The 27013-nt window shown below is 40.1% G+C and overlaps 1 protein-coding gene across 1 annotated transcript in view; it reads right to left on the reverse strand.

The window, feature by feature from the left end:
- LOC135512328 (neuroendocrine convertase 2-like) overlaps positions 1–27013 on the reverse strand; it is a 78047-nt gene that overhangs the window by 49636 nt on the left and 1398 nt on the right. Inside the window, exon 2 of the mRNA XM_064934249.1 lies at positions 13139–13243. Within this exon, the coding sequence (XP_064790321.1) occupies positions 13139–13243 (105 nt within the window). The remainder of the gene's footprint in view (positions 1–13138; positions 13244–27013) is intronic.

The raw sequence follows: 27013 nt of genomic DNA on the forward strand, positions 1-27013 counted from the left end.
ACACCCGCACAGGATCGGTACATACGAACATCACACCTGCGGGACAGGTACAGGATGGCAACACCAACTGCCCGAGTTACACCAGGAACGCACAATCCCTCCATCAGTGCTCAGACTGTCCGCAATAAGCTGAGAGAGGCTGGACTGAGGGATTGTAGGCCTGTTGTAAGGCAGGTCCTCACCAGACATCACTGGAAACAACGTTGCCTATGGGCACAAACCCACCATCACTTGACCAGACAGGACTGGCAAAAAGTGCTCTTCACTGACGAGTCACGGTTTTGTCTCACCAGGGGTGATGGTTGGATTTGCGTTTATCGTTGAAGGAATGAGCGTTACACCGAGGCCTGTACTCTGGAACGGGATCGATTTGGAGGTGGAGGGTCGTCATGGTCTGGGGCGGTGTGTCAGAGCATCATCGAACTGAGCTTGTTGTCATCTCAACGCTGTGCGTTACAGGGAAGAAATCCTCATCCCTCATGTGGTACCCTTCCTGCAGGCTCATCCTGACATGACCCTATGGCATGATCATGCCACCAGCCATACTGCTCATTCTGTGCGTGATTTCCTGCAAGACAGGAACAGTGTTCTGCCATGGACAATGAAGAGCCCCAATCTCAATTCCATTGAGCACGTCTGGGACCTGTTGGATCGGAACGTGAGGGCTAGGACCATTCCCCCCAGATATGTCTGGGAACTTGCAGGTGCTTTGGTGGAAGAGTGGGGTAACATCTCACATCAAGAACTGGCAAATCTGGCGCCGTCCACGAGGAGGAGATGCACTGCAATACTTAATGCAGCTGGTGGCCACACCAGATACTGACTGTTACTTTTTATTTTGACCCCCCCCCCCCCTTTGTTCAGGGATACATTATTCCATTTCTGTTAGTCACATGTCTGTGGAACTTGTTTAGTTTATGTCTCAGTTGTTGAATCTTGTTTTTTTTAAACAACTATTTACACATGTTAAGTTTGCTGAAAATAAATGCAGTTGACTGTGAGAGGAGTTTTTTGTTGTTGTTGAGTTTACTGTTGTCTTTAAAAGGGACCAAGCCCATAAAAAACAAATGTATTTTTTATTGCCTAAGTACCTGCAACAGATATACGTGGCACTCAGTATGAACCCATGACAATCCTATGTTACAGAAAAAAAAGTTAAGCATTTTGTCACAAAAGGATTGCAGACTCAGTCAGACGCATTGTATGTTTTGTATACTGTATACCGTTTCCTTTAGCTACAGTAAACTGTCCAACAACATAGATGGAAAATAGACTCGTGTAGACTTTAAAGTAACCACCCATCTTCCTTCATCTCTCTCCCTTTCTCCTTCAATTTGCCTATCTCCCTCCATCTTCGTCCATCCTTCCATCAATCCATCAGTGGTTCTTTCCATTACATCACTGGTGTTTCCCTCGAGACGGCCCTCGCATCATCAGACGGAGCCAGCGCCCCGCCACCCTCTCTGCTCCCCACCCACTCTCCGCCTGCTCCCTGTTCCAGCTGCATGCTAGAAATGCCAACAACCCAGACATAATTTCAAATGGCTGTGCTGTACTCCTTTATTTCTCTATCGCTCGCTCCCTCCCTCCCTTTTTCTCTCTCTAAATCATCTCTATTTCAGAGCACCAAGATACAGCACATTTAGATGGGTTCATTCCCTTCAAACATGTTACTCTGTCTCTGTCTGTATATTTTTTTAAATGTCTTGTGATATCAAAGATGGTATAAAGTACAAAGATAGTGTACCTTTTACATTCTTTTACATTCTTGGTCAGAAATGTAGGCCAATGGATTATAATTGAAAGGTCATATTCACCCAGTGGAACAAATGTCATGATATCAAAGGACAGGGAAGAGGGATCATGTAAAAATGAAGACACAAGCAGATGTGTCACAGACCTGTAGTTAACTTGAGGGGAAAGTTGCACTTAACCAGATCTAGAATCACATTAGCCAACCCCCAACCTTTTCTATTGGAGAGATGGAAAAACATCTAATCCAGAAACTCCTAATCAATACTCTACTTAAGTCAACAAGCCACTTAAAAATATTTTGGGGGGCTGGCTTGCTGGACGATCAGGATTACTCTGTTTAAATACATTTTCAGAGGCTCATGAATGCAGCAAAATTACAACAACCTGGGTATTTGTTTTCTAATTCAGATTAATGACAATGACCTGGAAAAAAAATCTAATTTCATAACACAAGAGTGGCAAAAAGGACAGTTGCTTTCAAATCAATCGAAAGGGTCATACAACCCATTGTGCTTGGAGAAACATATGAAAGACAACAGAATAACCAGCTAGTAATACTTCAAAGGAGATGGAGGCAGCAACAATTTGCAGCTAACCTTTCCCAACACTTCAGAACCAAAAACAATCTAAAACCCATAACTGCAGGACCACATAGGATCATGTAAAGCAGACAGCTGATTAAAACAGAGCATCCCAGATGTAGATCTGCTCGTGTTACTGCTGTTTACATCCATTTGCCGGATTAGTGATCTGAATTGGCTCACATTCATATCTTCATACATTCTGCTGTGCCACAAAGTCTGTAGCATTAGTAAAAGTCCCATACAGATGCATTAGTCATCTCTGCACTTAGCAAAATAGTGTCATCTGCACTGCTATTTTAGTTATCAGTTAATCTGACTATTCCCTCATTATTGATTTGATTGACTTATTTCAGCAATTTGAGGGATTTCTGTATAGTTGTCTAATGGCCTGCCCCCCCCCCCCAAAAGAAAAACTAAATCAATCATGTCTATTTGTTTGACTCGTGGCCCACCACTTAGATTATATTTTGGCCCACCCAGCCCAAAAGTTTGAGCACCCTTTCTGTATAGCCTTGCTCGGTGTATAATATATCATAATGATTGTGGTTAGGCCTGCCTATTGCATCTTCAACCAAATTGCTTTCACCCTTAAACACAGAAATTGCATTCCATATTCCTGATTAAAGCAACCCGTTCATGAAGAAGTACTGATATTGTGCTCTTCTTTTCAACCGCTGAATAAAATCTGCAGCAGTTTTGAGGCCATTTCTATATGCTTGGTGTAACCTATTTTAGGTGCCTATTTGATGTAGGCATTCTTTTCAAGCCTGTAACCAGAGGCTGTCGATGCCTTTTTCACCTTTACGGTATATCTATGTGAATAAACTTGGCTAGATAGTGAAATATTTAACGTTAAACCTCTTTGATGTTAAATCCCATATATTGGGGACTTCTGGACCAGATCCGACTGACATTTTTGTGTACAACGCGCTCTGTGAACCTCACAGAGTCCAGTGCCTTACAGTGCCAGAAAACCCCATCGGTCTGCTCTCCAGTTACCAATCTGTCAGTGGAGCTGACTTGAACTGTCAGGTTTCACACCCAACACTTGCATATGGTGTGACACTTGCATATGGAGTGACGTGTCACATTTTCTGTCCTATCCATACAAAGAATTGATTTGCTCTCCCTTGGATCGACGGAGCCCAATCTGCGAGATAGCACAAGAAAGGGGACAGTCTAGCAATCATAATATCATTTTGCTGTGATATTCTCAGCTGGATTTAGAGCTCTCAACATGAAAAAATACTAAATAATTTCATAGAATTGAAAAACAACCACTTTCACAGAGGGATGTAATCACGTTGTGTGTGAAGACGAAGTTGTAACAACTCTGCAGACATTCAAATGGTGTCTGTCTTTGCATTGCTCTGAGGAGGCTTGGCAGATAATGCTCCGTTGTCAATTACAGTGCCTTCAGAAAGTATTCGCCCCTTGACCCCCTCCAAATGTAGTTGTGTTACAAAGTGGGATTAAAATGGATTTAATGTCATCTTTGGTCAACGATCTACACAAAATACTCTAATGTCAATTTTCTTATGAGAAATATAACATTAATATATCTTGATTAGATAACTATTCACCCCCTGAGATAATGCATGTTAGAAACACATTTGGCATTGATTACAGCTGTGAGTCTTTTTGGGTAAGTCTCTAAGAGCTTTGCACACCTGGATTATACAATATTTGCCCATTTCTATTTTCAAAATTCTTTGGAACATTTACATTTTAAAAAGTCTTATAAATCCATTTATTACAGGCATCACAATAAATCCATTATTTATTTTAGACAGGTCATAATATGAAAGATAATGTAGTGTATTTCAGAAGAACAAAATAGCATACTCTGATTTGTCCTTATTTTAGGCCCTGATCTGGCTATGCCATATGGCTGTGGGCTACACTAGTTAAAACCTGTTGAGGCTAGGGGGCAGTATTTTCACTTTTGGATGAAAGGCGTGCCCAGAGTAAACGGCCTCCTACTCTTTCCCAGGTGGGAATATATGCATAGTATTATTACTGGTGGTTAGAAAACACTCTGAAGTTTCTAAAACTGTTTGAATTATGTCTGTGAGTAAAACAGAACTCATATGGCAGACAAAATCCTGAGAAATAATCCAAACAGGAAGTGAGAAAAGAGTGCCATTGAATGTCCATGTTAGATATGGATGAGCATGCACTTCCTAGGGCTTCCACAAGATGTCACTGTCTTTAGATTCTGGTTGTATGATTCTACTATGAAGGAGGGGCTCATAATAGCTCTTTGTGTGGGTGGTCTGGTAGAAAGCCTCGGTCTCATTACGCGCGGTCACGAGAGAGTGTCCTACCGTTCCTATGCGTTTCTTCAGACAATGAAATTCTCCGGTTGGAACCTCATTGCTGATTAATGTTTAAAACATCCTAAATGCATACATCATTTGACTTGTTTCTACGACCTGTAACGGAACTTTTTGAGTTTTTGTCTGGAAGAATTGCTCGTGCTTTTTGAGGCTTGAATGCTGGGCTGATCAAGCTAACAACAAGTGGCTAAATTATGTGCTTGGAACTTTATGGAACAAATCAGTAATTTGTTGTCGAACTGGGATTCCTGGAACTAACTTCTGATGAAGATATTCAAAGGTAAGTGAATATTTATAGCGTTTTTGTAGCTTCTGTTGTCGCCAAAATGGCGGCTATTTCTTTGGGTTCTGAGCGCCGTTCTCAGATTATTCTTTTTCTGTAATTAAAAACAAATATGACACAGCGGTTGCATAGAGGATACATTTATCTTTAATTCTGTGAATAACACTTGCATCTTTTTTCAATGTATATTGTGAGTATTTCTGCAAAATCACCGGATGTTTTGGAATCAAAACATTACTGCACGTAACGCGCCAATGTAAACTGAGATTTTTTTAATATATATATATATATATATATATATATATATATATATATATATATATATATATAAGCACATTATTGAACAAAACACACAATACATGTATAACATGATGTCCTATGAGTGTTATCTGATGGAGATAATCAAAGGATAGTGATTCATTTTGTCTATATTTATGCTTTTGTGACTGTGAAATACCGCTCTGTGTGTTTTGTATTTGCTGGTCATCTAACATAAATATACAGTGCTTTGCGAAAGTATTCGGCCCCCTTGAACTTTGCGACCTTTTGCCACATTTCAGGCTTCAAACATAAAGATATAAAACTGTATTTTTTTGTGAAGAATCAACAACAAGTGGGACACAATCATGAAGTGGAACGACATTTATTGGATATTTCAAACCTTTTTAACATATCAAAAACTGAAAAATTGGGCGTGCAAAATTATTCAGCCCCTTTACTTTCAGTGCAGCAAACTCTCTCCAGAAGTTCAGTGAGGATCTCTGAATGATCCAATGTTGACCTAAATGACTAATGATGATAAATACAATCCACCTGTGTGTAATCAAGTCTCCGTATAAATGCACCTGCACTGTGATAGTCTCAGAGGTCCGTTAAAAGCGCAGAGAGCATCATGAAGAACAAGGAACACGCCAGGCAGGTCCGAGATACTGTTGTGAAGAAGTTTAAAGCCGGATTTGGATACAAAAAGATTTCCCAAGCTTTAAACATCCCAAGAAGCACTGTGCAAGCGATAATATTGAAATGGAAGGAGTATCAGACCACTGCAAATCTACCAAGACCTGGCCGTCCCTCTAAACTTTCAGCTCATACAAGGAGAAGACTGATCAGAGATGCAGCCAAGAGGCCCATGATCACTCTGGATGAACTGCAGAGATCTACAGCTGAGGTGGGAGACTCTGTCCATAGGACAACAATCAGTCGTATATTGCACAAATCTGGCCTTTATGGAAGAGTGGCAAGAAGAGAGACATTTCTTAAAGATATCCATAAAAAGTGTTGTTTAAAGTTTGCCACAAGCCACCTGGGAGACACACCAAACATGTGGAAGAAGGTGCTCTGGTCAGATGAAACCAAAATTGAACTTTTTGGCAACAATGCAAAACGTTATGTTTGGCGTAAAAGCAACACAGCTCATCACCCTTAACCCACCATACCCACTGTCAAACATGGTGGTGGCAGCATCATGGTTTGGGCCTGCGTTTCTTCAGCAGGGACAGGGAAGATGGTTAAAATTCTGATGCTGTTGGTCAGTAGTAGCCTACCAAACTTGCTAACTGCCTGTAACCCTGCACTCTATTGTCCCTCTAATCACTCTGACAACAATGCAAATATTAGCGAAAATTGAATCAAGCCCTTCATGAGAGCCCATGAGCTTATGTTGCTCAACATTTCTATAGGTTATGCAATTGCGTGAGAAAACAGTGTGATGGCCTCTATTAAAAGTTTTTTTCTGCTGCCACTGTTTTGTGACAGGTGCATGATAATGGTTCATTCTAAATCAAAACTAGTTTCACACATATATTATTTAGTATATGTACAAACAAGATTCAAATAAGAATAGTGTGATGGGTGACAATATTAGCCTATCTCTTGTGAATGATATATTATCACTTGTGAATAATGCCCATTTTACGGCAAACAGCGTATACTTTTTTTTGCGACTTTTTCAAATCAGGTTTTGTTTCTCTTTTATTTAACCTTTATTTAACCAGGAAGGGCTCATTGAGATTTGAAATCTCTTTTTCAAGAGCATCCGGGCCAAGATAGACAGCACCAAGTCATTACACAAAGACCAGACAGACAATATGAAAACTACAGGTAATCTAGTAAAAAAAGATTGAATTCACAAAAGTATAACAAAATCAATAAACAGCCAATTAAAAACATTGACAGGTCAGAGAATCAGCCTCAAAATCCTTCATCAATAGGGACAAGTGTTTCAGGTTTTAAAGTATTTTGTAAGGCATTCCAAATTGATGGCGCAGGTTACATGGAAGCCCTTTTACCAAAATCAGTTTGGACATTTGGAACAGTTAGCCAAGCCCTTAGACCTATATATGTTAAGATTGCCACAAAAGTGGCCAACATACATATGCAGCAATACGTTTCAAGTTTGGGGAAGAACATTTTCACCAATAACATGCAACTTTATAATAAAAGCAATACATGCATAATCATATTTGTGGTCACTTTTTAGAATGGTGTTTTCCTGCCAATGGAACATTCATGCTTATAGCCTACTGCTGGTTGTGCATTGCTGCACTTATGATTTGAAGTAATATCCTAATAGTTTATCATCATTTTAAGCTAAACATTCTATTTTTTTTCCTCAGGCTCATTACTTAAAACAGTTTTTTTTTAATGCTAGTGGTTGTATTAATTTGGGATCGATCGCATTCCACAACTATCCCAAACTATGTTTGGAATATTTATTTCTCACACAGAATAGGTCAACTTTTGTACTATGGGGGATAGTAGATTGACATAGGCTAGTGCTTTTGCGGTTTGGTAGGCCTACTTGGCTGACAAAAAATCCATTTGGACTGTCTTCACTTGAAGCCTGTGAGAAAGACCCGAACACGTGACGAAGAGCCATGTGAGTGAGAGGTGCTTCAGCAAGCAGCCGGGAAAAGGGAATTATAATTATTATTTTCAGCCCAAGGGCACAATGGTCGCTGACCGCAAAAGGCATGGAATTTTTTAGGGGGCATTACGGCCACACAAAGGGGATGCAGCTGGGAAATCTGAGGCATTATCAAGTGCTTGTCAAATTGTGAATTAGAGACTGATGAAGTGTGTACAGCCTGCACACAAAATAGAGCAGAGCTCACGCCTTTCATGCAACTTATTTCAAATAATCATTAGAGCCGCTTCATGCAGCCTTAAGAGTGTATTAAAAATCAAAACATATAGACCAACATTTTTATCACAACTAGTTACCTAAAGAACTGTAAATTAACTACCTCAAATTGTTTGGAGAAAAGATCCTTTCTATTTTCAATTGTATTCTTCACACTATAAAATAATGTTCTAAGCAAATCTTGTCTGCAAGTAAATTAATAATCTACCCATCGTGACCGATTTTTTAAAATGTTTTACAGTGAAAAAACAACATACAGTGCCTTGCGAAAGTATTCGGCCCCCTTGAACTTTGCAACCTTTTGCCCCATTTCAGGATTCAAACATAAAGATATAAAACTGTATTTTTTGTGAAGAATCAACAACAAGTGGGACACAATCAGGAAAGTGGAATGACATTTATTGGATATTTCAAACTTTTTTAACAAATCAAAAACTGAAAAATTGGGCGTGCAAAATTATTCAGCTCCCTTAAGTTAATACTTTGTAGCGCCACCTTTTGCTGCGATTACAGCTGTAAGTCGCTTGGGGTATGTCTCTATCAGTTTTGCACATCGAGAGACTGAAATTTTTTTCCCATTCCTCCTTGCAAAACAGCTCGAGCTCAGTGAGGTTGGATGGAGAGCATTTGTGAACAGCAGTTTTCAGTTCTTTTCACAGATTCTCGATTGGATTCAGGTCTGGACTTTGTCTTGGCCATTCTAACACCTGGATATGTTTATTTTTGAACCATTCCATTGTAGATTTTGCTTTATGCTTTGGATCATTGTCTTGTTGGAAGACAAATCTCCGTCCCAGTCTCAGGTCTTTTGCAGACTCCATCAGGTTTTCTTCCAGAATGGTCCTGTATTTGGCTCCATCCATCTTCCCATCAATTTTAACCATCTTCCCTGTCCCTGCTGAAGAAACGCAGGCCCAAACCATGATGCTGCCACCACCATGTTTGACAGTGGGTATGGTGGGTTAAGGGTGATGAGCTGTGTTGCTTTTACGCCAAACATAACGTTTTGCATTGTTGCCAAAAAGTTCAATTTTGGTTTCATCTGACCAGAGCACCTTCTTCCACATGTTTGGTGTGTCTCCCAGGTGGCTTGTGGCAAACTTTAAACAACACTTTTTATGGATATCTTTAAGAAATGGCTTTGTTCTTGCCACTCTTCCATAAAGGCCAGATTTGTGCAATATAGGACTGATTGTTGTCCTATGGACAGAGTCTCCCACCTCAGCTGTAGATCTCTGCAGTTCATCCAGAGTGATAATGGGCCTCTTGGCTGCATCTCTGATCAGTCTTCTCCTTGTATGAGCTGAAAGTTTAGAGGGACGGCCAGGTCTTGGTAGATTTGCAGTGGTCTGATACTCCTTCCATTTCAATATTATCGCTTGCACAGTGCTCCTTGGGATGTTTAAAGCTTGGGATGTTTAAATCTTTTTGTATCCAAATCCGGCTTTAAACTTCTTCACTACAGTATCTCGGACCTGCCTGGTGTGTTCCTTGTTCTTCATGATGCTCTCTGCGCTTTTAACGGACCTCTGAGACTATCACAGTGCAGGTGCATTTATACGGAGACTTGATTACACACGGGTGGATTGTATTTATCATCATTAGTCATTTAGGTCAACATTGGATCATTCAGAGATCCTCACTGAACTTCTGGAGAGAGTTTGCTGCACTGAAAGGAAAGGGGCTGAATAATTTTGCACGCCCAATTTTTCAGTTTTTGATTTGTTAAAAAAGTTTGAAATATCCAATAAATGTCGTTCCACTTCATGATTGTGTCCCACTTGTTGTTGATTCTTCACACAAAAATACAGTTTTATATCTTTATGTTTGAAGCCTGAAATGTGGCAAAAGGTCGCAAAGTTCAAGGGGGCCGAATACTTTCGCAAGGCACTGTAAGTGCCTTGTTGCAAACAGGATGCATGTTTTGGAATATAGCTTCCTTCTCTTCACTCTGTCATTTAGTTTATTATTGTGGGGTACCTACAATGTTTTCAGTTATCTCATTTCACAACCATTAAACCTTGTAACTGTTTTAAAATCACCATTGGCCTCATGATTAAATCCATGAGCAGTTTCCTTCCTCTCTGGAAACTGAGTTAGGAAGCGGGCATGTATCATTTTAGTGAGTGTACTGATACACCATCCAAAGCCTAATAAATAACTTCACCATGCTCACAGGGATATGGAGCTTCTCTCATCTACCAATAGGTGCCTTTCTTTGCGAGGCATTGAAAAACCTCCCTGGTCTTTGTGGTTGAATCGATTTGAGGGACCTTACAAATAATTGTATGTGTCGTGAACAGAGATGGGGTAGTCTTTCAAAAAATTAAAAAAGCATGTTAGACACTATTATTGAACACAGATTTGGTCCAACTTATTATGTGATTTCTTAAGCACATATTTACTCTTGACGTTATTTAGTCGTGCCATAACAAAGGGGTTGAATACTTATTGACTCAAGACATTTCAACTTTTCATGATATATTAATTTTAAAAATGTTTTAAAAAAAGGGATCAAATGGTCATTGTCATGACGTTGGCCTGGGGGTAGGTTTATGACAGTCATGAATACCTCTTCCACCCGTTTTCCTCTCTCTACCCTACTGATGTTACATTTGCAAAACCCTTGGTTAACATAGAGATTCTGGGAACATCAGAAGGTGGGGGGAAATGAACTATATTCTGGTAATCCGACCAATTGAACATATGCGGTGGTACTCAATGAATATGATGTCAGTTCGGTTGTCATCTGAGACATTCTCATCAATGATAAGATGACATGAACTCTACAGTGGAAAGTCTACACATCAGAGTTGTCAGATTCAAATGGAATTGTTGTTCAATTTAAATGTTTGAATATGAAATTATTCATGACGGGATTAAATGTGATTTTAGCTTCTAAAATGTGAGATTAGGGTTTTCGTAAGGTTAGGGCTATGCTCAATGAGTGGCCCGCCCCTGTGAAGGGACATGGGCTATAAAACTTTTCAAACACGCCGTCCTCTCCCTTCCTATATAAAGCCTTGCCGACTCTTCCCGCTCTTTCACTCAAACCCAGCCCCTTTTCTGTTCCGCCCACTAGGGACGTTTTCCTTTATGACGTCATTTGTAATCGAGTTATGATTAATTATGTGTATGTGTAATTCTGTAATTCAATTTTCAGATGAGACTGAATTAAAGTGACGATTAATATTGACTGCTATTGATGTCAAATATTACTAGATCTTTAAGAGTTTATTCGGAAGATAACTGCTCTAAAAATATTATTTTGTGGTGCCCCGACTCTCTAGTTAATTACATTTACATGATTAGCTCAATCAGGTAATATTAATTACGGAGAATTTATTTTATAGAATAGCATGTCATATCACTTAATCCGGCATAGCCAAAGACACAACAGTCATTATGGGGTATTGTGTGTAGATCAGTGGCACAAAATTACAATTTAATCCATTTCAAATTCAGGCTGTAACACAACAAAATGTGGGAAAAGTAAATGGGTGTAAATCCTTCTGAAGGCACTTTATATGAAATGGGGGAAAATGTGTACTGTCACTAAATATGATGAGATTTATTTTACAGTTATAAGAAAAGTGAAATATTATAGAAAATCCTATATAATTGAATTGTTACTACTATATTTAATTTCCATAATTTCAAGCCCTATTCACCCACCATGCTTTTTCATAAAGTTTGTAATACGGTAGGTACTAGAGCTTATGTCCTCGAAAGTGATTACACCTCAACAATGTATAAATTTTTTACCAGAAAGGTGAGTTCCAGACCATTCTAGAACTATGCAGCATTATCAGATCTTGAGACTATAAAATCTACAGTTTTGTCCAAATGTAGATGTTGACACGGCCTTGTTCTGTTCAATGTCCTCTACCTATATAGTACTCTAAATACCCCAAATAATATTGTTAAGTTCAAAATAAAAAATACAAAAATTACTTACACCATCCAAACCAATGAGGGTTCGGAATATTAAAGCCAATTATCTCAAACATATTTTTGAAGATAAAACCTTATAATCCAATGCTCTTGATTACTAGTTATTGTTTATGGACATCTCATGAAAATAAATTATTTGGGTTATATCTGTTTAGGCGGAAATCTACATTTTGCAATAACTTTCAAGAGGTTTTAAGACCTGAATTAGTACTTTCATTGTGACATGGGTTGAATGGAATAACACGCTGATGCGAAGTGACTATGCTACTGTAAGAAATCAAACTGACTTCAGCACTATACACACAAGTGTCATGCCCTGATCTGTTTCACCTTTCTTTGTGCTTATCTCCACTCCCCTCCAGGTGTCGCCCATCTTCCCCATTTATCCCATGTGTATTTATAGCTGCTATCTCTGTTTGTCTGTTGCCAGTACGTTTTGTTTATCAAACCTACCAGCGGTTTTCCCCTTGCGCCTGTTGTCTATAGTTCCTGGTTTTCTAGTTTGCCCGGTTTTGACATTTCTGCCTGTCCTGACCCTGAGCCTGCCTGCCGTCCTGTACCTTTGCCGCACGACTCTGTATTACTGACTTCTTCCTGACCTGACTCTGAGCCTGCATGCCGTCCTGTACCTTTGCCTGCCCATGTTTGATTTAACAAACTTTTGTTACTTCGACACTGTCTGCACCTGGGTCTTACCTTCAAACCTGATAAGTGTATTACAGCCTAAGCCTCTCCTAATCATTATATTCATACCGCAGAAGAATGAGTGATTTAAAAAATACTATTGTGTGCCAAGACAAGACGATACCTTTGGTAAAAACACTTGTTCTTGGCTAGTTTGTCCGTTGAGTATTGTAAAGTGGCTGTTCCACTGGATGTCAGAAGGTGAATTCACCAATTTGTAAGTCGCTCTGGATAAGAGCGTCTGCTAAATGACTTAAATGTAAATGTAAATGTTGAGGAGCTCGCCTCAAATTTTAACCATTGTTTTGCATTGGCGGGGGATCTGGGCACATATCCATGGGAACCAATGTGTATGTGTGTGTGTGTGTGCAAACATGCATGTCTGTGTTTTACTTACCCTGTGGTCCTTCTCCAGGTGCTGTCTGTGGCGAAGGCTGCGTTTGCTTCTCCTCTGATGGGTGTCCTGGGGGTAGAAGTGAAAAAGACCCTCTCCAAAGGGAAGCTGGGAAAGAGAAAGAAAATGGTGTGAGAGAATGTGAGAAAGAGAGAGGGAGGGATTGAGTGAGAAGTTGGTGGAGGGAGAAGGAAGGTAAAAAGATGACAGGATGGAAAGAAAAATGGGGGAATGAGAAAGAGGGGTTGACAGAGGCAGAGAGAGTGATAGAGAGAGAAGTACACAGGTGAGAAAGTAAAAATGAAGCAATAGACAGAAATATATAAACATGGAAAGTAATGGTGTGAGTGACAGGATGAATAGAGAGCAGATGAAAGAGAGAGAGAGAGGGAGAGCTACAAGGTCAGCATCAATACATTTTCACTGCACAGGGTCTATTTTAAGACAGTCGAGTGCACTGCTGGAATCAACTAGAATAAATCATTGAGGGAAGAACCTAGATGCATGGTATGAGCCATGCCTAAGGCTCCCATTTCAAATTAAATACCTCCATATGCTGTAATAAAGGCTGGCGTGCCAGGTCACTGTTTTTAATTAAACACATTCTTATGGGCCAGTCTGATCTATGGGAATCAGTATGCTTATGGAGCTATGGTAATGTCTGATTAGCAGACTTCACTGCAATGGTACAGTACAGTAAGACTGGCCGTAAATAGCCGATATGAGAGGTTGTTCAAGAACAAATCCCGGCTTCCCTTTTCACTGGATGTTAACTACAGTAAATGCTGGTGATTCAAGTCAAATCACAGTTTATTGGTCATGTACACAGATTTGCAGATGTTATAGCAGGTACACTGAAATGCTTGTGTTTCTAGCTCCTACAGTGCAGTATTGCCTAGCAATAATAAATCAAATAAACCCATAATCCAGATGTTCTTTTTTTAAATGAAGATGAATTAATAAATATCAGAATGAGCAATGACCAAAATATGAATATATAAATATAATGGTGTGTAAAGTCAGTATGGACAGTATAGGGGTGGCAGGGTAGCCTAGTGGTTAGAGCGTTGGACTAGTAATCAAAAGATTGAAAGTTCGAATCCCTGTAGCTGACAAGGTACAAATCTGTCGTTCTGCCCCTGAACAGGCAGTTAACCCACTGTTCCTAGGCCGTCATTGAAAATAAGAATTTGTTCTTAACTGACTTGCCTAGTAAAATTAAAATATCAATATCAAAGGTGTGTACAGCATTAGTTACATAAGATGAGTCATGACGAGAATACAGTATATACATATAAAGTGGGTAACACTGCATGTAAACATTATTAAAGTCACCAGGGTTCAATGACTATATTTTACTTTCAACCTAATAAATAAAAGGTGTACAGCCGTATACAGTGCCTTGCAAAAAGTATTGATCCCCTTTGAATTTTTTCAATTTTGTTGCATTACAACCTGTAACTTAAATATCTTTTTATTTGGATTTCATATAATGGACATACACAAAATAGTTTAAATTGGTGAAGTGAAAAGGAAAATATTGGTGGTTTCAAAATATAAAAAAAAAATACAAAACGGAAAAGTGGTGCGTGCACATGTATTCCCCACCTTTGCTTTAAAATTCCTAAATAAGATCTGGTGCAACCAATTACCTTCAGATTAGTCACATAATTAGTTAAATAAAGAAATTATTTCCTTCTTAATGCATTTGAGCCAATCAGTTGTGTTGAGACAAGGTAGGAGTGGTATACAGAAGATTGCCCTAATTAGTAAAAGACCAAGTCCATATCAAGCCAAGAACAGCTCAAATAAGCAAAGTGGAACGACAGTCCATCAGATTAAGGTCTCTTCAAGTGCAGTCGCAAAAACAATCAAGTTCTATGATGAAACTGGTAATACTGTCTGTGATTTATTAAGAATTCACGGCATTAACCAGCATTGCTACAACAGCATTCTGCAGCGATATGCAATCCCATCTGGTTTGTGCTTAGTGGGACTGCCATTTGTTTTTCAACAGGACAATGACCTAACACACCTACAGGCTGTGTAAGGGCTATTTGACCAAGAAGGAGAGTGATGGAGTGCGTCATCAGATGATCTGGCTTCCACAATCACCCGACCTCAACCCAATTGAGATGGTTTGGGATGAGTTGGACTGCAGAGTGAAGGAAAAGCAGCCAACAAGTGCTCAGCATATGTGGGAACTCATTGGAACTGTTGGAAAAGCATTCCAGGTTAAGCTGGTTGAGAGAATGCCTAGAGTGCACAGAGCTGTCATTAAGGCAAAGAGTGGCAACTTCTATATATCAAATATTTGGAGTTGTTTTTGATTACTATATGACTCCATGTGTTATTTCATAGTTTTGATGTCTTCACTATCATTCTTCAATGTAGAAAATAGTAAAAATAAAGAAAACCCTTGAATGAGTATGTGTTTCCAAACTTTTAACTGGTACTGTATATAAAACTAGGTTACACTGCATTACACACTGCAATGGATTGGCATTCCCATTCATGAGCCCCGGCCTGCACTGCTGTTTCTGATGTAAAGCCTTTTGCGCTGTGTACGGTGGCACTTCAGGAGGCAAGTCAAAGGCTTCTTCCAAAAATGATTTCTTTATTTGCAAAAAAAAAGAAAAAAAAGAAGTGATATCTGTGTGCATGGACTAGGTCTACTGATGTCCTCTTTAGTCTGAAAAGTAGACCGCGAAGATGGGAAGAAGGACCGGAGGTAAGCTTGCGACCTTTATAATTGATTTTATTCAAAACAATATGTTTTGTTGCCCATAATGAATCCATCAGAGTTATTGTCCTCACAATAAGCCATATTTGAGTCATTTACGTCACTTACATTACTCTGAAGTGGCAGCCGCTGAGATGGACAGAGCATGGCTGCTGAAAGTAGGCTAATTCGAGAAGGCCTGATTCATTTAAAGTATTCATTTTAAATGACTTTTGGCTACTAACAACAAGAGGCCTTTGTGCTGAAACTATTTGTTCCTATTCAAGAAATAAGATGCAGGCCTACCTGTTTGACATTACATTATAGTCTATCCATAGATTTGGCAGCCAATTCCTTCAGTCCTTATGCACTAAATATGTCAGTGTCAGTGAAGAGCTTGGTGTGTTAAGTTAAATGCAGGGCTCGCATTGAGGGGGTATGTGAGGGTATTGTGGCTTTTGTTAAAGAAAATAGCTAAAAGCATAGGCCTACCCCTTGTTAGCTTAACATTTTACCTGATTATATAAAGCAATCTTTCGGTCTTTCATCCAAATTTTGCAACACAACTTCCCCAAACAATTTCACCCTTGGCAAATCCTCTCTGTGGATGAGGCAATGATCAAATTTGACAGGAGACAAAAGAGATGTGTATTTTCTGTCCACAAATAGCTCAGGGGAGGAGTTGTTACTCATAATTTGAAAGCAGACCACTCCCTGGTGAAGTTTAAAGGACACAAGATAGGGTGTGTGGTGTGTATCCAGAGTGGACGCAGGGCAAAGAGTGGGAGATGTTTAGAAACCTCTACGTGTTCTGTGCCACTTTGTAGGATGGGGCTGTGCTTCCAAAAGTTCCAAGACATGTTGCAGGCTAAATGCAAATACTTAAATGACAGTGTGAATATATGAATTTGTCCTACAATCTTATAGGGAAATTGTGTACTTAAAAAATTGTCTCAACAGTTTTTGTGTTTTGTATCTTATCTCTGTGTCTGTTATCTAATACTTGGTAAAGTTGGAATTTCTCACATTTTTGTAATTTACTGAATAGTTGTCAAAGTTGTCATAAATTTTTTTCATGTCAAGTCTGTACTAAGTCTTACTGAGAGAGGTTATCTACATTTAAAATAGTTACAGAATAAATATTTTTTGGCAATCCAAGAGCCTACTTTGTGTGGGTTTTGAAATACTCTGAATATTGTTCTCTGGTCCCATTTTGGAATATGTTTGAAATATTTTAATTTAAATAATATTTTGAAGTTTAATATATTATACTTGGTACATTTTGACTGAGTAATTTTATCAAATTTGTGACAATTGAAATATTATAAAGGTTTTTCTTGTGTTGGGTGCTAATATATTTTTGATAGTGAGTGTCTACACAATTGAAGACAAAATTAATGTTATTCCTATTGACATGAATAGGTCATCATGCTTATTAAAACTAAGTTAAAACCTCTTGAGGTATAGGGGGCAGCATTTTCACTTTTGGATAAATAGTGTGCCCAATTTCAAGTTCCTGCTACTCGAGCCAGGAATATAAGATATGCATATTATTAGTAGATGTGGATAGAAAACACACTGAAGTGTTTAAAACTGTTTGAATCATGTCTGTGAGTATAACAGAACTTATGTAGCAGGGAAAACCCAGAGAACAAAAGGACCAATTGTGATGTTTATGGGACATATTGCAGTGCCATCAAAAGAAGCTCGTCAAAGGTAATGCATGTTTTATATTTATTTAAACGTTTTGTGTAGCGCCTGCAGGGTTGAAATATGCTACCCTCTTTGTTTACTGTTGTGCTATTATCAGATAATAGCTTCTTATGCTTCCGCCGAAAAGCTTTTTAAAATCTGACATGTTGGCTGGATTCACAAAGAGTGTAGCTTTAATTGAGTATCTTACATGTGTGATTTCAAATCAAATCAAATCACATTTTATTTGTCACATACACATGGTTAACAGATGTTAATGCGAGTGTAGCGAAATGCTTGTGCTTCCAGTTCCGACAATGCAGTAATAACCAACAAGTAATCTAACTAACAATTCCAAAACTAATATCATATACACAGTGTAAGGGGATAAAGAATATGTACATAAAGATATGAATGAGTGATGGTGCAGAGCAGCATAGGCAAGATACAGTAGATGATATCGAGTACAGTATATACATATGAGATGAGTATGTAAACAAAGTGGCATAGTTAAAGTGGCTAGTGATACATGTATTACATAAGGATTCAGTAGATGATAGAGTACAGTATATACGTATACATATGAGATGAATAATGTAGGGTATGTAAACATTATATTAGGTAGCATTGTTTAAAGTGGCTAGTGATATATTTTACATCCTTTCCTATCAATTCCCATTATTGAAGTGGCTGGAGTTGAGTCAGTGTGTTGGCAGCAGCCACTCAATGTTAGTGGTTGCTGTTTAACAGTCTGATGGCCTTGAGATAGAAGCTGTTTTTCAGTCTCTCGGTCCCAGCTTTGATGCACCTATACTGACCTCGCCTTCTGGATGATAGCGGGGTGAACAGGCAGTGGCTCGGGTGGGTGTTGTCCTTAATGATCTTTATGGCCTTCCTGTAACATCGGGTGGTGTAGGTGTCCTGGAGGGCAGGTAGTTTGCCCCCGGTGATACGTTGTGCAGACCTCACTACCCTCTGGAGAGCCTTACGGTTGTGGGCGGAGCAGTTGCCGTACCAGGCGGTGATACAGCCCGCCAGGATGCTCTCGATTGTGCATCTGTAGAAGTTTGTGAGTGTTTTGGTGACAAGCCAAATTTCTTCAGCCTCCTGAGGTTGAAGAGGCGCTGCTGCGCCTTCTTCACGATGCTGTCTGTGTGAGTGGACCAATTTAGTTTGTCTGTGATGTGTATGCCGAGGAACTTAAAACTTACTACCCTCTCCACTACTGTTCCATCGATGTGGATAGGGGGGTGTTCCCTCTGCAGTTTCCTGAAGTCCACAATCATCTCTTTAGTTTTGTTGACGTTGAGTGTGAGGTTATTGTCCTGACACCACACTCCGAGGGCCCTCACCTCCTCCCTGTAGGCCGTCTCGTCGTTGTTGGTAATCAAGCCTACCACTGTTGTGTCGTCCGCAAAATTGATGATTGAGTTGGAGGCGTGCGTTGCCGCGCAGTCGTGGGTGAACAGGGAGTACAGGAGAGGGCTCAGAACGCACCCTTGTGGGGCCCCAGTGTTGAGGATCAGCAGGGTGGAGATGTTGTTGCCTACCCTCACCACCTGGGGGCGGCCCGTCAGGAAGTCCAGTACCCAGTTGCACAGGGCGGGGTCGAGACCCAGGGTCTCGAGCTTGATGACGAGCTTGGAGGGTACTATGGTGTTAAATGCCGAGCTGTAGTCGATGAACAGCATTCTCACATAGGTATTCCTCTTGTCCAGATGGGTTAGGGCAGTGTGCAGTGTGGTTGAGATTGCGTCGTCTGTGGACCTATTTGGGCGGTAAGCAAATTGGAGTGGGTCTAGGGTGTCAGGTAGGGTGAATGTGATATGGTCCTTGACTAGTCTCTCAGAGCACTTCATGATGACGGAAGTGAGTGCTACGGGCGGTAGTCGTTTAGCTCAGTTACCTTAGCTTTCTTGGGAACAGGAACAATGGTGGCCCTCTTGAAGCATGTGGGAACAGCAGACTGGTATAGGGATTGATTGAATATGTCCGTAAACACACCAGCCAGCTGGTCTGCGCATGCTCTGAGGGCGCGGCTGGGGATGCCGTCTGGGCCTGCAGCCTTGCGAGGGTTAACACGTTTAAATGTTTTACTCACCTCGGCTGCAGTGAAGGAGAGACCACATGTTTCCGTTGCAGGCCGTGTCAGTGGCACTGTATTGTCCTCAAAGCGGGCAAAAAAAGTTATTTAGTCTGCCTGGGAGTAAGACATCCTGGTCCATGACTGGGCTGGATTTAATGAATGTTTGATTTTATATCATTATTTGAATTTGCCGGCGCTGCATTTTCCCTGTTTTTTTTCCAACTGGGACACAAGCATCCCCTATACCATAAGAAGTTTTAAGGGTCCGCCCCTTTCATTCAATTTAAAACAGAAATTACATACCCAAATCTAACTGTCTGTAGCTCAGGACCTGAAGAAAGGATGTGCATATTCTTGATATTATTTGAAAGGAAAAACTTCGAAGTTTGTGGACATTTGTAATGAATGTAGGAGAATATAACACATTAAATCTGGTAAAAGATACAAAGAAAAAAATAATGATGTACCATCATCTTTGAAATGCAAGAGAAAGGACATAATGTATTATTCCAGCTCAGGCACAATTTGATTTTGTCCCCTAGGTGGCAGCATGGGAATGTGCTACATTTGAGACTGATCCAATGAACCATTGCATTTCTGTTCAAAATGTTGTATCAGGGCTGCCCAAATGTAACTAATTGGTATATTAATAACATTTCAAGTTCATAACTGTGCACTCTTCTCAAACAATACCATGGTAAAATCAGATATGTCTATGTCCTGAGAAATATTCTTCTTACTTACAACATCACCCGCTCCACACCACCCATTCTCACCTGGACAAAAGGAACACCTATGTGAGAATGCTGTTTGTTGACTACAGCTCAGCGTTCAACACCAGAGTGCCCACGAAGCTCATCACTAAGCTAAGGACTCTGGGACTAAACACCTCCCTCTGCAACTGGATCCTGTACTTCCTGACGGGCCGCCCCAGGTGGTAAGAGTAGGCAACAATACGTCTGCCACGCTGATCCTTAACACTAGTGCCCCTCAGTGGTGTATATTAAGTCCCCTCCTGTATTCCTTGTTCACCCTCGACTGCGTGGCCAAACAGGACTCCAACACTAAGTTTGCTGACGACACAACAGTGGTAGGCCTGATCACCGACAACGATGAGACGGCCTATAAGGAGGAGGTCAGAGAACTATGTGGTGCCAGAACAAAAACCTCTCCCTCAATGTGAGCAAGACAAAAGAGCTGATCGTGGACTACAGGAAAAGGCCTATATCCCGAGGCTGCATGTACTGTAGTTTGGAACTTTAACCATTTAGACCTCAATAGAATTCTAGAATGCTGCTGTTGATTCTAGCCATCCCGGATCCGGGATCGTGAATACAGCCTCAAGCTCATTACCATAACGCAACGTAACTATTCATGAAAATCGCAAATGAAATGAAATAAATATGCTAGCTCTCAAGCTTAGCCTTTTGTTAACAACACTGTCATCTCAGATTTTCAAAATATGCTTTTCAACCATAGCAAAACAAGCATTTGTGTAAGATTATTGATAGCTGGCGTAGCATTTAGCGTAGCATTCAGCGGGCAACATTTTCACAAAAACAAGAAAAGCATTCAAATAAAATAATTTACCTTTGAAGAACTTCAGATGTTTTCAATGAGGAGACTCTCAGTTAGATAGTAATTGTTCAGTTTTTCCAAAAATATGATTTGTTTAGGACAAATTGCTCCGTTTTGTCATTCACGTTTGGCTACGAAAAAAACCTGTATCCAGGAGTGTAATTATCCCCGCAAGCTCATTAGCATAACACAACGTTAACTGTTCATGAAAATCACAAATGAAATGAAAAAAATATATTAGCTCTCAAGCTTAGCCTTTTGTTAACAACTCTGTCATCTCAGATTTTCAAAATATGCTTTTCAACTATAGCAAAACAAGCATTTGTGTAAGATTATTGATAGCTAGCGTAGCATTTAGCATAGCATTTAGCGTAGCATTTAGCGTAGCATTCAGCGGGCAACATTTTCACAAAAACAAGAAAAGCATTCAAATAAAATCATTTACCTATGAAGAACTTCAGATGTTTCCAATGAGGAGACTCTCAGTTAGATAGCAAATGTTCAGTTTTTCCTGAAAGATTCTTTGTGTAGGAGAAATCGTTCCGTTTTGTTCGTCACGTTTGGCTACCAAAAAAAATGAAAATTCAGTCATCAAAACGCCAAACTTTTTTACAAATAAACTCCATAATATCGACTGAAACATGATAAACGTTGTTTAGAATCAATCCTCAAGGTGTTTTTCACATATCTCTTCGATGATATATCGTTCGTGGAAGTCTGCTCTCTCCTCTGAATCACATGGAAGAATGCTTGCAGCTGGAGATTACGCACCAATTTCGACAAAGGACACCGGGCGGACACCTGGTAAATGTAGTCTCTTATGGCCAATCTTCCAATGATATGCCTACAAACACGTCACAATGCTGCAGACACCTTGGGGAAACGGCAGAAAGTGTAGGCTCATTCAGGGCGCATTCACAGCCATATAAGGAGACAATGGAAAACAGCGCCTCAAATTTTGCTCATTTCCTGTTTGAAGTTTCATCTTGGTTTCGCATGTAGCATCAGTTCTGTGGCACTCACAGATAATATCTTTGCAGTTTTGGAAACGTCAGAGTGTTTTCTTTCCAAAGCTGTCAATTATATGCATAGTCGAGCATCTTTTCGTGACAAAATATCTTGTTTAAAACGGGAACGTTTTTTCATCCAAAAATGAAATACTGCCCCTAGTGTTCCAAGAGGTTAATCCTGTATTGACGCTTTGCTTGTTTGATGGTTCGTCTGAGGGCATAGCAGTATTTCTTATAAGCGTCCAGATTAGTCTCCCGCTCCTTGAAAGCGGCAGCTCTAGACTTTAGCTTGCTGCAGGTGTTGCCTGTAATCCATGGCTTCTGGTTGGGATATGTACATACAGTCACTGTAAGGAAGATGTCGTCGATGCACTTATTGATGAAGCCAATGACTGAGGTGGTGTATTCCTCAATGCCATTGGATGAATCCCGGATGAATCCTAGCAAAACAGTCCTGTAGTGTAGCATCCTCGTCATCTGACCGGTTCCATTTTGAGCGAGTCTCTGTAAGGAGATCCACGCCCTGAGCTCGCCTACATTATTGTCCAGGGACTGAACATTAGCGAGTAATATACTTGGAAGCGGTGGATGGTATGCACGCCGCCTGAGTCTGAATAGGACCCCACTCTTTCTACCTCTACTCCGACGTCACCATTTTGTTGCAGCCCCCGGAAAGAATAGAGCTACACAAAGGATCCAGGTCAGGGAAGTCAAATTTCTACTCAAAATTCTGGTGAGTGACTGCAGATCTAATACCCGAAAGTTATTTCCGGCTGTAGGTATTACAGTTTTTTACAACTGCTTACACACAAAATCTTTTCATGTCACACGATTTTTGAAACCTCTCACTCAGTGCAAAACTACACAGCAAATCACCAAATGTCAAAAACCATAACCTATTTCTCAGACTCAGTTGTCAATTGCATAAAACACTTTTTTCAAAACACTACACACAATTCTCTACCAAAAACACAAAAATCTAACAAGAAGTGACTTGCTTTCCTTTTCCAAACACAACCAATCAAAATGCTACACTTATTCACAAGGTCACACACACACTCCTCACATGTGCAAACACTAATAGCTTAAATTATGACTAACCAATCACTGCTTTACTGTAGTATAGGCCTATAAATAGGTCAAAGGTCATATTACCTGTTTTGAACAATGGATGTCAACAATGGACAGAGAGCAAGAGGAGTAGGAGGGAGAGGAAGAGGAAGAAGAGGACGAGGGCAAAGAAGAGAAGGAAGGAGAGCCATCTCTGATGAGATTAGGGCAACACTTGTTGATCATGTGATCAACCACGGTTTGACCATGAGAGATGCTGGACTGTGAGTCCAGCCCAACTTGAGTCGATTTACAGTGGCGTCCATAATTCGAACCTTCAGAAATGAGAACAGGTATGCAACTATCTAATGACTATTTAAGCATTACAGTAATGTACTGTAAAATACATATGACTGCATAGTACATTTAACTCTAAGCCATCCATTTACTGCACTGCATTGAATGAATGAGGTTGGTTATCATGCTGTACTACATTTCTTTGTACATTGTTTACATTTCCTATGCTGAACACATACTGTGTTTGAATTCTGTACAGAGTGGAAAGGCAAAGACATCATGGAGGACGAGGACACTTGTTTACAGATGTACAAGAGACTACAATTATAAATATGGTTTAGGCCAACAATGCAATTAGGATTCGAGAGATAAGAGAGCATATCTCGAATAATGACACCATATTTAACAACATCAATGCTGTAAGCCTGTCGACCATACAACGCATCCTCCAACGGCACGAGTGACGATGAAACAACTTTACAACGTGCCATTTGAGAGAAACTCTGACAGAGTCAAGAATATGCGACATGACTTTGTAGAGGTATGTATGCAACACTACTTCCAGTACTTCAGACATACCATATTTACTCATCTGTACATACTTTTGTCTGTTACAGAGAGTATTGGAGCTGGATGCCCATGTAATTCGCCATGAATTTATTTATGTGGATGAGGTTGGCTTCAATCTCACCAAAACCAGGCGCCTCGGAAGAAATGTAATAGGACAGAGGGCAATTACCAATGTCCCTGGACAGTGTGGGGGTAATATGATTATGTGTGCTGCCATCACTCAAAACGGGGTCCTCCATCACAATGCCACACTGGGTCCGTACAACACCGGCCATATGCTCACTTTTCTGGATGCAATTTATCACAACGCTTTTCCCTGATCTAGATCAGGAGCCTGCTAGATTTGTGGTTTTATGAGACAATGTTAGTTTTCACCGGGCTGTTCTGGTTTGCCACCCATTCACAATTTGTAGTTTTGTACCTACCCCCATATTCACCTTTTCTAAATCCCATAGAGGACTTCTTCTCAGCCTGGCGCTGATCGCCAACCCTATTCCCACAAGCCGCTTCTCCAGGCAATGGAGGACGCATGTGGAGACATAGAGGTTGCCTCTGTCCAAGGTTGGATACGCCATGCTAGGAGATACTTCCCTCGATGTTTGGCAAGAGAAAACGTATCTTGTGATGTGGACGAAGTATTATGGCCAGACCCAGGCCAGAGAAGAGATTAAGCGTAGTTTAGCACTGGTGACTGCCCCCCCCCCCCTACCAATTCCTGGACTGTCCCCCCGGGACCCCACACACACAATTGTGTTCTTTACTGTATTCTAAAGAATATACTTTTGGTTTACATATGTTTATTGTTTTGTTGTATGCTACTGTATACAACAGTAATGTTTGGCCTAGTAAATATTTTCTGTTTCTACATTGCATTGGTGTTTACAGTGTACTTGTTACCCCTCTCAGCAGATTACTTTCACTGTAGAACATTGTATTGAAATGTAAATATAAGCCTATGAAAGACCAAGAGCTTAAGATTTAGAACAACAGTGTTTACATGGTATATCCAAAAATGTACTATTATGAAAGCAATGTTTGCCATTTGATGCAAATGCTTTATTCTGACATGTGTTTATGGCATTTTGAATGCAGTGTTACATTTTGAAGGAGATGTGGGAATCTTGCATTTTGTGTGTGCAGTAATGGGAATTTTGTGTAGAGTTTTGAAAAAAGGAGGCAGTTTTGAAAACGTGTGTAAGCAGTTGGAAAAAACTGTAATACAAGAAACGTTCTGAGCGGATAATGTAAGAAATAACACTGAAAAAAAACATACTGCAAAGTTAGTAGCTTGAAACAGGGCGACCGTGTCTGTCGGCACCATCTTGTTTAAAGTATACATTAGGGAATTGGCTTAATACAGAGGTGTGTGTGTGTGTGTGTGTGTGTGTGTGTGTGTGTGTGTGTGTGTGTGTGTGTGTGTGTGTGTGTGTGTGTGTGTGTGTGTGTGTGTGTGTGTGTGTGTGTGTGTGTGTGTGCGCGTGTATGCATTGTATTTTTGTTTTGAAGTGTATGCACCAGTATGTGTTTCCAGTCTTGCTAAATTAATTACGCATTAATTAGAGATCATTGTAACTGCACAGATATGGATACAAATATGCTGGAGATGACATAATCCAGAGGCGGTGTATGTGTGAAGCAGTGAAGGAGTGGATGGATGAGGGCAGCCTACTGTATGATAGTGTCTACAGTACAACTCAGAGATGCTGCCATTAAACCTCAGTCAAAACAAAACGCATTCAATATCTAATTATCCATGTCAAATTAAACATTAAATCACGAGTAGCCGTTATTTGAATGCTGAGGTGAACATCTTAATTCTCAACACCACAATACCCTCGATTTAAAGGCTACGCCTCTGTGCCTTGCTCTCCAGCTAATTGCACTTACACTCTTATTCTGACAAGGCAGTACAGTCAGGGGGATAATTTTCCCTCTTCAGACAAGGCCTGCATTCACAGGGCTGTTTAATACGTGGTTGGATAAATAGATGGGTGATCAACTGCCACATCCGCAGAGAAAGCAATCTGTTGATTTCTGATAAAATGGTGTCAATTTTCTACATTGAGAATTCAGTTGATTAATCTTGAATAAAGAGGATGAAGCATTCAGTGCCTTCAGAAACTATTCACACCTCTTGCCTTTTTCCACATTTTGTTGTGTTACAGCCTGAATATAAAATGTATTACATTTCGATTTTGTGTCACTGGCCTACACACAATACCCCATAATGTCAAAGTGGAATTAGTTTTTTAGAAATGTCTTGAGTCAATAAGTATTCAACCCCTGTTATGGCAAGCCTAAACAAGTTCAGAAGTAAATATTTGCTAAACAAGTCACACTATAAGTTGCAAGGACTCATTCCATGATTTTGTAATGACTACCTCATCTCTGTCCTCCACACATTGAATTATCTGTAAGGTCCCTCAGTTGAGCAGTGAGTTTCAAACACAGATTCAGTCACATAGACCAAGGAGTTTTTCCAATGTCTCGCAAAGAAGGGCACCTATTGATATATGGGTAAAAATAAAATGCAGACATTGAATATTCCTTTGAGCATGGTGAAGTTATTAAATACACTTTGGTTGGTGTATAAATACACCCATCTGCTGCAAATATACAGGCGTCCTTCCTAACTCAATTGCCAGAGAGGAAGGACACCGCTCAGGGATTTCACCATCAGCCCAATGGTGACTTTTGGTCACCTTTCGGTCCCTGTCCCAATGCTTTTAACCACTAGGCTCCAGCATCCATTCCCTCATTCATGATTGTCACCGGAAGAGGCTCGTGCAGAATCTTCAATTCTTGCAGTTCAACCTCCAGTTACTGCTGGTGGTTTGAACACTGTGCTTGACAATGCCTGCCAAACGGTAAAT

This window comes from Oncorhynchus masou, chromosome 24 (assembly GCF_036934945.1).
Source record: "Oncorhynchus masou masou isolate Uvic2021 chromosome 24, UVic_Omas_1.1, whole genome shotgun sequence".
In the NCBI taxonomy this organism is placed as follows: domain Eukaryota; kingdom Metazoa; phylum Chordata; class Actinopteri; order Salmoniformes; family Salmonidae; genus Oncorhynchus; species Oncorhynchus masou.